Below are 13,011 nucleotides of genomic sequence, written 5' to 3' on the forward strand. Positions count from 1 at the left end.
AATTTGAGACTGTACCTGAGTATCTGGTAGATGGAAGTTAGTGTCTGAGTTAGGGGTTCAGAGAGAGGCTCCTGACGTGTTTGTCACGTGTTTGTCCGGGGCACTCTTGTGCACTGCAAAGTCATAATTCATGTCAACGCATCTATTATTTCGAGTTTCGTCTCACATTCTATTTGACTTTTACAATCAATGATATCATTTATGTGAACATTAAACATCGTTCTTCACGCCGAAGTGACTTGAAGTCTGCCTACATCGCTCATTGTCCAATCAGGTTGCGTCACGGGGCGCACGGACCACTCTCGGCTTCCCTGAGCTATCCATGGAATTTCTGGCTCGCCTCATCGTGATCAATCCCAAACTCGCGATATCAAGCCTTTCGGCAACTCCTTCTCGACTCTCAGCCACCGACTCATCTGCGCTCGGCTGACAGGAATTGCCATGATATAGAGAAAACTGATGAACCTTTTGCCAGTCACCCCCGAGGCGCATCACCAGCTTGTCGAACGCGTTTCTGCGATCTCGCAGTACTTCAAGCAGCCCCCCGTCTCCCCATAGGCATTGAATCGGATCTTCAGCCATGGCGGCTCTTCAAAATGGCGCGGCGAATGGCGCGGCAAACGGAGATGCTTTAAAGGCTCCTACTAGCACCCGATTCTCCGACATCCCCTCCGCCATCGATATCCCTGTACAGGGCGACCAGGAAGACGAAGCGGTCGAAATCGACCTGGAAGATCTTGTTGATGATCCCACCGAGCTGTGTACTCTATTCGAAAACGAGCATGCGGCAAAGACATATTGGATGACCGTCGCGTTGGCATATGCGAAGCAACGGAAAATCGACCACGCCATCGAGATGCTGATTCGAGGTGGCAACGCCATACAGAGCGGCAACCCACGCGATAAAGTTAGCATGATTTGCTGTCTCTGCTGGATGTACTTGTGGAAAAGCCGAGAAGCTCCTCGTGTTGCGCCTGACGGTGTTCATGTATCAGAAGCTAAGACGAAGGAGTACTACCTCCAGCTTGCAACGTCATCCCTGAATGACGCTGCACGTCTCAACCCATCCTTCCCACCCATCTTCCTTGCTCGTGGAGTTTTGCTTCTGCTCAGAGCTTCACTGCAAGGCCCATCAAAGACAGCTGGAGGCCTAGGGACGGAGAAGAGCGAGCTTCTCAAGAACGCTGCCAAGGCCTTTGATGACGCCCTCCGAGTCTCTCAGGGCAAGAACATGCTGGCCCTGATGGGAAAGGCTCGCACCCTGTTCTCCATGCACAAGTACCCCGAGGCATTGTCTACATACCAAGACGTTCTTCAGAAGAGACCTGACTTGGTGGACCCTGATCCTCGTATCGGCATTGGCTGCTGTTTCTGGCAACTTGGGTTTAAAGAGGATGCAAAAGTAGCCTGGGAGAGATGTCTAGAAATCAACCCCGACTCCAAGGTTCCTAACATTCTCCTCGGGTTATACTACCTCGACGCTAGCGGTCACGTTCCGGTCAACAGCGACGAGTTCCTCAAGCTTTATAAAACGGCCATGATCGAATACACTCAAAAATCATTCAAACTCGATAAGGAGGTCCCCATCACCTGCTCCACCTTTGCAGGCTACTTCTTGTCTCGAAAGGCGTGGGATAACGCAGACAAGTTGGCTCACAAGGCTATTCAATACACTGATGTCAACGCCGTTGCCAGTGACGGATGGTATCTGCTCGCGAGAAAAGCTCACTATAACGGTGATTTAGAGCGTGCTAGCGACTACTATCGTCGCGCCGACGATGCTCGTGGAGGTACCGAGACTGGCTATCTCCCAGCTAAGTTTGGTGTTGCACAACTGTCTGTCATGAAAAATGACCTGGGAGAGGCCAAGCTGAGACTGGAAAAAATCATCCAGCAGTCTAAAAACCACGAAGCCATGATTCTCCTGGGGACCATTTATGCGGAGGAAATATTCACTAGCCAGAACAGTGACAGCAAGGAAGATAGGTCTGCGGAAATGAAGAAGGCAATTGCTTTGCTAGAGGGTGTCAGGAATTCTTGGAAGGACCCAAAGAAGGCCCTATCACCTGACGCTTCCGTCCTCCTAAACTTGGCCCGACTATATGAAACGGAGAACCCTGAAAAGGCTTTGCAGTGCCTGCAGCAAGTTGAGCAGCTGGAACTCGAGCAAATCCCAGAGTCAGAAAGACCAACGGATGTACCCGAGGCTGAAGTTCAGGCGGCTCTTCGCAAGTTTCTTCCACCTCAGCTTCTGAACAACATTGGGTGCTTTCACTCTCAGGCGGAGAAGCACGATCTAGCCAGCGAGCTGTTCGAGGCTGCTCTAGGTGCGTGCATGAGGGCCGGTGAGAAGGATCCCACAATGGACACCGACGCCTTGGTGACTACCATTAGCTTCAACCTTGGTCGAAGCTATGAGGCTCGTGGGCTGACGGACAAGGCTGTCGAGGTGTACGAGGGCTTGCTGAACCGTCACGACGATTATACTGATGCTCGCACACGGCTTGCGTACATTAAACTGAGGAAAAATCCCAACAAGGAAGGACCCGACGCTGTGGCAAAGTTATACCAAGAGAATACAGCGGATCTAGAAGTTCGAGCTCTCTATGGATGGTATCTCGGAAAGGTCCACTCCAGAAAGCGCCCTGCCAATATCACCGAGGATCACGAATTTCGTCATTACAAGCATACGCTGCAAAATTACGACAAGCATGATAGGTACGCCTTGGTCGGAATGGGCAATCTCTATCTCCTGCAGGCAAGAGAAATGCGACGTGAAACAGAGCAAGACAAGCAGAAGAGAAGTGCAACGTATTGCAAGGCTGTTGAGTTTTTCGAGAAAGCTCTGTCACTCGACCCGAAGAACGCCTATGCAGCTCAGGGTATTGCAATCGCTCTTGTGGAGGACAAGAGAGACTACAAAACGGCTCTCACCATTTTCAACAAAGTTCGAGACACTGTCAAGGATTCTCATCTATACGTAAACTTGGGTCACATCTTTGCTGAGCTGAAGCAATTCTCCAAGGCCATTGAGCATTACGAGATTGCTCTATCTAAAGATGGCAAATCAAATGATCCAGTTATCCTCTCATGTCTTGGCCGCACTTGGCTAAACCGAGGAAGGGTAGATCGAGATGTGGACTCGTACATTAAGGCCCTTGAATGCGCCAAAAAGGTAAGCTTATTGCTTCAGTTTCTAGTCACAATATTTCTTACTAACAAGGACTCACAGGCACTTGAAGTGGCTCCGGATCAAATACATTATCAGTTCAACGTTGCCTTTGTTCAGATCCAGCTTGTGACAACAATTCAGGGCCTGCCTGAGAACAGACGGACGGCTGAGCAGCTGGAAGAGGCATCTGAGGGTCTCGAAGCCGCCATTGAGTCGCTAGATAAGATTGCTGCTCATCCCCAAACGCCTTATCCCAAGCACGATGTCGAACAGCGTGCTAACATGGCCCGCAACACGCTCCGCAAGCAGCTTGAGAGAGCACTCGGAAAGCAGAAGGAGTGGGAGGAGAAGAATAAAGAGAAGATCTCGGCCGCCAAAGAACAGCGAGAGGCCGAGATGAAGAAGCGTGAAGAAGAGCGGCAAGCAGTTCTTGAGAAGGAGCGAGAGCGGCAAGAGAAGATCAGGAAAGAACGTGAAGCCATTGCCGCCCGCGATAGGCTCCAAGCAGAACAGCGAGCTGAGGAGGAACGAGCACGACAAGAGGCGGAGATGACTACGGATGAAGAGACTGGTGAAAAGATTAAACGAAAACGCAAGCCAGCACCACGCGCCCCTGCTGGCGAGGGCAAGCCGAAGAGGTCATCGAAGAAGAAGAAGGCCGATGCGGATGAGGATGAGGGCTCTGAGGAAGAGAACCACACCAAGAAGAGACGTCGCCTTACTAAGCGAGAGAATTCCAAGTTCAAGTCGGCTGAAATTGTGGTTGATTCCGACGAGGAGGCCAACGAGGATTACGATGATGACGCTCTTGAGCGTGCAGAGCGGAACCTGGACAGAGACGAGACGCCTCTCTCCGAAGCTGACGAGGACGCTGCTGAGAAGATGGACGTTGATGATGAGGACAAGGGCCGCGGCGAAGGAGATGATGATGAGGATGTTGATGCTCCCCGAAGCCAGGCCAAGAGGAGTCGTAGAGGCCGTGTGATCGCAGAGAGCGATGAGGAAGACGAAGACGCGGAGCCCAGCAGTGCTAAACTAGATGATGGCGCTGCGGCCGCGGATGAGGATGACGAATAATCATAATATTGCTTCTCATGGGGTTTTTGAGAGGGGGGGGGGAGAAGGGGGTTTTGGTGATAAGAAGGGCTGGGACACAGATTTGTACATGTATACTACTAGCTTCCCTCTGATACAGTGGGAAACGCGCACAAAAAAAAGGAAAATAGCGATTTGGTTTTTTAGATAGTCTGAGGAAGAATTAACATACTGGCTTTATAGATAAACATTGGGCGCTTGTCATGTTTCATTAGTGGGCATGCGTGATGTATTCTATTCCCAAGTATCCTAAAATTCCTGGGTTTCTACCAACTCGCCAGGGATGTTATTACATGAACCTATTTTTAACATTTTGAGCCAGCGATCTATTAGAATGTTCGCATCAGAAGTGCTTCCTCAAGAACTCTATGGGAAATGCATCTCTGCCAACTAAGATACCGACGCCGCACATAACACCGTTTTTTTGTTTAGAAAGCAAAAACTTGGTCCTCGAGCTTGCTGACGGGGCGGGCCTTGGAGAAGCCAAGACTCTCGGTAGCCTTCTTCAGACCACTAATCATAGGAGGGGGGCCACACAGCAGGATCTTGACATCGCTGGCGGGCTTGGGGAGCCATTGCTAAAAGAATTGTCAGTACCAACACGAGTATCATAATTATTTGGGCAGCGTACAGTAATCATGTCGGCGGTAACGAAGCCAACACCGCCAGTCCAGCCTTCCGGAGGCTTGTCGAGCACATAGTGGATGCGGATGTTGCTGTCCTCCTTGGCCAGGGCGTCGAGGTCCTCCCTGAGAAGAATGTCCTGGGCAGTGACGTTGGCAAAGATCAGGTCGACCTCGGTCTTGTCGCCGGTAGCACGTCCACGAACAATGGCTCGGATAACCTGAAGCATGGGGGTGATGCCCGTGCCTCCAGCAATCATACCAAAGTGGCGGACCATGTTAGGGGTGTAGACGAAAGCACCCTTGGGGCCACGGACGCGAATGGCCTGGCCAACCTGGAGGGAGGCCATGTGCTTTGAGATGTTACCCTGGGGGTAGGACTTGATCAGGAGGTCGACAAATCCGGGCTGGTGGTCGCCAGAGATGGGGGTATAAGATCGGACAATCTCCTTGACAGATCCATCGGGCTGGGGAAGATGGGCGCCAATGGAGATGTGCTGGCCGATGGGGAGGCCAAGAATGCTCCGAGGCGAGGGCAGCTTGAATCGGTAGCTGAAGATGGCGGTTGTTAGATCTACCGAAGCCAGGCTCAAGAAACTTTCAAGATTCAACTTACATGGCAACATTGTGTGAGATAATGGTCTTCTCCTGGAGCGGGAATTCCTGAAAGACATCCGGCTTCAACACCTTCTTGATCTCTGTAGTAAAGATAATTAGTTGAATCCAAGAAGTGCAGTGCACATTGAAAACATGTGACCAAGACCGGGTACTTACGGAAGCTGAAGTAGTTCCAAGTGCCGAGGGCAACGGCGAGAAGAGCGGCATATGGAGTCCAGTCGATCTTGACAATGGCAGTACCAACGACAAGGAGAGCAGCGGGAATGTAGATGTAATCGATGTACTGGCGGGCGAATGCGCCCTCGTCGACTTTGGCGGCCATGGTAGCGATGCGGAGAGCAAAAAGAACAGCTCACAGCGTACGATATTTATCGTCCAAAGGTGGGACGATGCGGGACAATTGGCCACGGAGGGGCAGCGCGAGCTCGGGGTTCAAAGGGCTGCTAGTGGGCAATTGACGATGGCCTAGAGGGCGATGAGGCTGCGGCCAGCTGTGAAGCTCCACGGCTGCTCTAAGACGCTTCCCGCCAGGTGAGTCGCCTTGAATGCTTGGATCTGGAGAAAAAGACGAGGCTTGATAACACGTCCAAGGTAGGAAATTTTGGCGGTGACAGGACAGGGCTCGTTCTGCCGTTGAGCTGGCTGGGGCCGTCCCCAACGAAAGACGGCCCGCCAATCGCCAGCCGCGCTGTCGGCAGAACGAATGATCCGGGGCGTGCCATTCTCCGTCTTACATCATCGTGCCACTGTTGCACTGTTACCTGTTCTACCACCTGAACTGCGACCTTCCTTCAACCAGGCCTTCGACTCGACCTCGACCAGGCAGAGCTGCTTGGGAGGATGCGGATGGGATGGGCAGGCAAAGACGGCTGAATGGGAAAAGAGATGCATACGTCATGCCACCATCCGGTACATACAACGGGTCCGGCACTGTGGTCGATTGGGCGCTTACTCTGTATGGCACGGTACTCCGTCCGGAGCACAGAAACAAGAAAAGACAAGAGGACAAGGACGTCTGTCTCGTCTCGTCTCGTCACGCACTAGCTCTGCGTGCGTTCTGCACCTTGTACTCGTATCTTGCTGCTGCATAAGTTGTGTTGCGGTGGACTGTCCCTAATCAGGGAAGTTGTGCATAGCGAAGAGCACCATTTCGGCAGCTGACGCCCGGGCATACGAGATGGCACGGAGCAACGCGGCACCGCGTTGCTTTTAAGAAATCCCGTAATCGTATTCCACGGCCCTAATGACCCAAAGCTTACCAACCTCCGGTCAAACGCTATAGTACCCAGACTCCATGCAGGTTGCACTTGGACGAGCAGTTTGGGGCCATGAGAACTGCAGATAGACTGCTATACAGGTAGGAACTGAACTTATACCACGGGGAGACTTGCAGATTACATACGGAGCACGGAATATTACTGAACTGCAGCTCGAGGCGCTAGAAAATCACAGCTATCAGAAATTGGAGGGACTGCGGTGATCATTGCGTATAATCCTTGGAGCCCCTGGCCAGCCTCCTCACACCAGCTCTCGGACCCTGGTCAATGAGGCGTTACGGCTCCGCCGTGGGTGCATAAGGTATGCCACAACAACTTCTTCGATGGGATAGAGTCTGTGTAACAGTGATGAAAGAGCAACAAAGAGCAGAGATAAAAGGGAAACCCCCATGCACGGAGTAGGCCAGATCGGGTATTGATCTGGATGAGGCGAATCAAGAAAGCAAATGATGAGCCATGGCATAACCCAGATATTTCCCAGGATGGAGCTGTCGGGGCGAATAAAGCAGGAGTCGCCCTCGCCTTTGCGAGCTGGACAAAGAATGGGAATGGGTGTTTGATGCAGATAAACATGAAATGGCATGACGAAGCCCGGTGGAGGGAATACGGGGCCCTGCAGTCCTAGCCGCAGCGCGAATCTAAATGCGCGGGACTAAATCGTCTCGTACCGCGGACGACTGGCCTTGAGCGAACCTCATAGGCTAGTGGGTTCTGAGCACAGCTTGGCCAGACGTCAATTGACTTTGCGCGCCGAGATCGAGATTCCAGCTATCAGAGGCGGCATGACGCTGGTTTGTGAATCCGCAAAAAAACTGACATGCGTCGCGGACGGCCGGAGACCCTGTCCAGCACCCTTGAACGGCACCAAATCGACTACGCGGTTTCAAACTCGAGTTGAGAGGGGCCTTTTCGCTTTTTGCGGCCCCGTGTGGCGGATGCTTGGCTGGTCTCGTCATCCAGCTGCTGAACCTGGCCAGTGAATAGAGGAGCTCATGGAGATATCACACGCCTGTCTCCCTGTGCGGCACACCTTCGTATTTCCTCTTCTCTTTTTTCCCAATCTTCCGCCAACTCTTCCTTTCTAGCCCCTCTGCAGCCCCTCTGCCTTTTTTTCGAGTGACTTTTTCTTCTTTTCTCCTTCATCGTGTGACACCGGGCCAGACCGCTGGACGGACACCTGGCCGCGCAGTCAGTAAGCAGAGCGATTCGATTCGTCAAACTGCTACGAATTCAGTCGAGACGAAGACGGCCAACAGCGACGCATCTCCGGACCGTGACATCCATTTGTCTTTTCTGTAGCTGCATGTGACATCTACAGGCATTTCTACTGCGGATCGGACTTTATCGCGTGTGTTTGTGATAAGCTGCACAGCTGAAGCCCAGGGGCAGGGGGAAAAAAAAAAGAACGCTTGCGGACGCTCATGTCGATCTCACTCGCGGATAGATGAAACCGTAACAAAAAAGCGCCCGCCTACACCACCGCTGTCCTGGCGCCTAAAAATCGCGAATTTTCCGTCAAATCGCAACAGAATATTTCTCCTTTCTCAGAGTCGACGACAACCCCCCTGCACCAAGTATCGACCTTCCCTCCACGGCTCAGCCATCCACGACTCGCGTCTCCCTAGCGATTTCCTACCGCTTATTCGCGCCTGGGAAGTGCATCCCGCACTGTCTCCTGAGCGACTCAGACGTTGCCCTGGTATCCAAAAACAAAATAGAACGTCAAGACATTGAAACCGGCTTGGACGCGTTTCTTGAGTGACCTGAAGAAAGAAGAGAAAGAAAGACAAGAAAGAGGGGGAAAGAGAGGACAAAAAGACAGGCGCATGTCATTTGTCTCGCCGGTTTATCCAGCTATTTTGCCAGCTACACCACCGGTGGGCTGAGACATCGGTTCGCAGCCGGGACGAGTGTGCGCCATTCTCTACCTACTAGGTAGGCCTTCGAGGCCACCGATTCCTTGACGCAACGATTGGATTTCCCCAGGCCTCAAGAAAGATCTGACTCCATCTACTCCATTGTTTCTTCTCCCATGATCGGCATGTCCAGCTGAGATCTCCTGACAACCCGCCCCTCAGCTTCGCTTCGAGGATCTTAATCCAGCCGCCATAATGAAGCCCACAAAGAGCTCCGAGAAATGGAAGTGGAGATCTTCTGTTGCAAGCACGACGGCATCGTTATCTCCGTTCCATAATGCCCCTTCCCAGGGGGAAACGCCGGATGTTGTTGAGAGCAAAAAGTCCCGTACATTGTCCAAAGCCTTCCGCTCAATTAGTAGCTCTTCGTTAGATTCAATGTCCAGTGGACCATCCAGGTCTGGGTCTTCACAACGAAAACTCTCCAAGACGCCATCGGGCTCCGGATCCATGATCGAAAGGCTGCAGAGGAGAGTTTCCAGAGACTCTTCCGTTAGCACTATCCCCCCGGAATCCCCTAGCAGCCCTGTGGAGCCTACCTTTGCCTCAATGGAGATGATTCGATATGGATGGTTAAAGCCCGATTCTTCTCTGCTCAAAGCTCGATCCGAATATCTCGTTCTGGCAGATCATGCATTGGTCAAGTTCGGAAGCGCGGAAGCTGCTAGAGCTATCTTCCCGCAGCTGACACAGACGGAGGACCGCCACGGAAAAGGCTTCCACTCTATCCATTCCATGAGCACCAAATCTGCCTCGGGAGAGATTCGACTGGATATACCCCTCCGGTCCATTATTGCGGTATTCGTTGAGGAATCTTCAAGCTCCCGTCATGGCATTGAGGTTTGGTGGCACTCAAGAGCGCCCAAGATCGCCTCCTGCAAAGCACACTTCTACTTCGCTCTCCCAAAAGAAAGAGATGATTGGTTAGCGGATATTCATCAGGCTTGTAAGGCAAGGTCTAGGAGAAATCCTCTCCCTACGAATGTGCCTGAGAATGTTAAGATCCGCATCACCCACACAATGCACCCTACTGAGACATCGGACGACAGTGCTTCCCAGGGCGTGATTTTCCCAGTGGTAAAACGTGTTGTGGCGACAGCTCAGAAAGGTGCTGCTACAGACGAATCCCAGGATGTCATAGATACCTCGACGTATTACCTTGCCATTGGGCCCTACATGTGTTATTTTATTGAGATACTCAAAGCCGATTATTCAACTCTGCCAGGCGACCTGCGACTGAAAACCTACGAGTTTGGGACAGTATCTTTGACCCGTTTCCAGGCTTCAGTAGCGTCTCACGAGCAAAGATTTACGATGTGTTTTCGGTGAGTGAGATCCCGGGCCAACGCCTGTTTGTCTAATTGATTGATGCAACATTTCACAACTAACATCAATAGCTTGCCATTTGACCGAGAAACTCGCCTCGTCCTAGCAAGTACGTTTTATCGTAGGATTATCGAGGCCCTTGTTAAGATCGACCGCGTCTTGAAACCCATGTGGCCACAAAACCTTCAGCATGCTATTTTCGAGATCAAAGGCCTTCCGGCACCCCTTCAGTTGACATCCGGAAACGATTTGGGTGGCCTTGAGATAAGTCTAGAAGCCTACTGCAAAGCTTTCCGCGTACAGGTCCCCGCTTGGACAATCGAATGGTATACCCCATCAGAGCCGGCTTTCCGACTACTTGCCTCCGATGATTCAGAGTATTCTCCACTTCAGATCCTTGCAGTCTTTCGAGCATTGCGATACAATAGCTTCTTTAAAGCATTATCATTTCGTGATGTTGATCTTTCATCACTGGCGAACAAGAACGACTATTCACAATTTGGAGACGCTGTGGTATATACATCTTTGAGCGGTACTTACACTCCAATTCTGAACCGGCCCCCGACCCATAGCTGACAAGCGTATTAGGCGTTAGAATACCAGATGACTACTATCAGCTTCTCATACAAGCTCCGATTCTAGAACAAGAGATACATGCGTTGATGTTTTCTTCTGAATCTATACGGTATATTGATCTTACAAATACTGTCGGCTTACAACGAGCAAGGAGGCCGCAGACCGGTCGTGGGTCGATCAACCAATCCGCCATGCGCAAAATGAGCGGGGAGATTATTCGGCCCCTGTCGATGTTACTCAAGACCCAATTGTGCCACTGCCATGGCATTTCCATGTCTGGCAATCCTATTGGGTCGAGCGAGGTAGCTGAATTAGGTATGCGCGCCGCATGAGGAGACATGGCAAGACTGTATTGAATTTGAACGTTGTCGCTAACTTTTTTAATTTAGCAAATGTCTTTGCATTGGATGATGTCCACATGAAGAAGATTGAACTATCCAGTTGCGGACTCGGCGACGTTGATCTAACCAAGCTCTGGAGTGGACTTGCAGGCCAAGCTGAGACTATTGAGTGTATCGACACGTCGAACAACAATGGGACTGTTGGCTTTGAAACAATAACTTATACTCTTCATCAACTGCGCAATATCAAGAAGCTCAATATATCGGGCAATACTAGACTCGTCTCGGATGAACCACTCCTTACTGCGCGTGCGCTTAATAGCTGGGCTCTGCAAGAATTGGATCTCTCTGGGATAATCGTAAGTGCATGAGACCTGATCATTGTAGTTCTGGTAGCTAACTAAATAACTACAGCTCAACACTACTAGTGTTGTTTCTCTCGCAAAATATATGGAGTCTCCAATGTCGCAAGGCCTCCAAGTGATCCGCCTTAATAATTGCGGCCTCACTGGAGGCCAAGTTGCCCAGCTCTTCTTTAGCATGGGCCACGCTAGACATATGACAGTTCATATAAATTCAAACTGGCTAGATGATGGTATCGAGATTTTGTGCGATGCAATTGCCTCTGGCCACGGACCTTGGAGTTTGTTCATGCAGATGACTGAGTTCAGCTATGAGCAGAGCTTTGTCAACCTGATGCGAGCATTGACCACCAACAAGACAATAGAGTGCCTGAGCTTGGCCGGTTGTGCCACGCCGGACGCTGTGAGCAGCACTGCTTGCGAGGCCGCTGCAGAACTCTTCGCCAAGAACGAGACCATCCGTTTCCTGGATATATCCGGATATTCTTCCAAGCTGGATGAAGGCCGGCTAGGAAGGGAATTTTCCAAATCGTTAAGTGGCATGAAGCACAACAAGAGAATTGAACATCTTCGTGTCCGAAGCCAGATGCTCAATATTAATATTGGAGATTTGGCTGAAGCTATCTCGGGCAACCAAACACTGCATACTCTGGATTGCGAGGGCAATGATTTCAACCTCTCCAACTTCTGGCATTTAGTGAAGCGCATTGAGGCCAACACCACAATCCGGCACTTCTCAGCGTTCTCGGACGCAGAATTAGCCAAGACAATCCAGAAATCTGCAGAAGTTGATGTGCCGGTAGTGTCAACACGCCGCTCATCCGGGCTATTCAACAAACTCAAACATGAAAAGGCTCCAGTGGTTGTGGAGAAGCCCCTTGTGCAGCGGCTAGGCGATGAATGGGATGCCGCAATTGCGGCGCTGAATCAAGTGCTTGAAAGAAACCAAAAGGCTTACAACGAGATACATGGTATTGGACAGACGTCGGCCGACCCAGCACTGGAAACGTGCGAGATAGAAGAGGGCACATTCTCAGTCGACTTTGGGGGGCTCGCCAGCAGAGAATTCGAGGCTCAAAACGCTACAGGCTCCTCTTTGCGGAGGGGTCCCTCCACTTCCAACCATGGCTCGGAAACATTAAAGGTTATCGTATCGGCGCCTCTCTCGGGTGAAACTTCCGACGAGACAACGATGCGGCCTTACTCCATTGTCTCAAGCGACGCGGCTAGTATCCCGACGACGGACGCCAGTTCAAATAGTGATGCGGGCAATGCGACACCTTCGGAGATGGAGAGCCCCCCTGAGAAAGAGCCCGGGTGGACCGGTGCTTCAGCCGTCGAAGGGACGAGCAACCCAGCATCCGACGAAAGCTTTTTGATTTCCGATAACGAAATAAGCTTGCTTATGGGGAAGTATCAAGGCTTTCTCGGTGAATCGGTGGAACCTATTGAAGAGGAAAGACCATGAAAAGAGAAAGCTGAAAAGGGGCCACCCTGGCAATGGTATAAATTTGCAGGAAAACATGGCACTTTGAGATGTGCAGGGGAAAGGGGAATCGACTAGGGTGAAGGAGATGAGAAGGCAGGGAGCTGCCAGCGTGCCCAAACCCGGGACTTTTATTTTTATATTTATTTTTGGCATGTCATTTGGATTGCTTGCTTGCTTGCATGCATGCTCGATGGATGGATTGATTGATACCCATTG

At 51.2% G+C, this 13,011-nt stretch overlaps 3 protein-coding genes across 3 annotated transcripts; 2 read left to right on the top strand and 1 right to left on the bottom strand.

The window, feature by feature from the left end:
* Nucleotides 1–348: 348 nt before the first annotated feature.
* Nucleotides 349–4,311, top strand: V8C40DRAFT_235516 (uncharacterized protein). Its single transcript, XM_083213866.1, has 2 exons — nt 349–3,175; nt 3,233–4,311. The coding sequence occupies exons 1-2, from the start codon at nt 581–583 to the stop codon at nt 4,247–4,249; spliced, it is 3,612 nt and encodes a 1,203-aa protein (XP_083077001.1). The 5' UTR covers nt 349–580; the 3' UTR covers nt 4,250–4,311.
* A 384-nt stretch (nt 4,312–4,695) lies between these two features.
* Nucleotides 4,696–5,830, bottom strand: V8C40DRAFT_272978 (cytochrome b5 reductase family protein; the record flags this gene model as incomplete). The annotated part of the gene is made up of 4 exons (XM_083220418.1): nt 4,696–4,845; nt 4,899–5,442; nt 5,507–5,588; nt 5,665–5,830. 4 exons carry the CDS (start codon nt 5,828–5,830, stop codon nt 4,696–4,698), a joined length of 942 nt encoding a protein of 313 aa, XP_083077002.1.
* A 2,482-nt stretch (nt 5,831–8,312) lies between these two features.
* V8C40DRAFT_284366 (uncharacterized protein) lies at nt 8,313–12,774 on the top strand (the record flags this gene model as incomplete). Its single annotated transcript, XM_083222144.1, has 5 exons — nt 8,313–10,026; nt 10,099–10,559; nt 10,616–10,918; nt 10,993–11,303; nt 11,359–12,774. Exons 1-5 carry the CDS (start codon nt 8,897–8,899, stop codon nt 12,772–12,774), a joined length of 3,621 nt encoding a protein of 1,206 aa, XP_083077003.1. The 5' UTR covers nt 8,313–8,896.
* Nucleotides 12,775–13,011: the final 237 nt, after the last annotated feature.

The sequence above is a fragment of the Trichoderma camerunense genome (genome assembly GCF_050948025.1).
Source record: "Trichoderma camerunense strain CBS 138272 chromosome Unknown V8C40scaffold_3, whole genome shotgun sequence".
Classification (NCBI taxonomy): domain Eukaryota; kingdom Fungi; phylum Ascomycota; class Sordariomycetes; order Hypocreales; family Hypocreaceae; genus Trichoderma; species Trichoderma camerunense.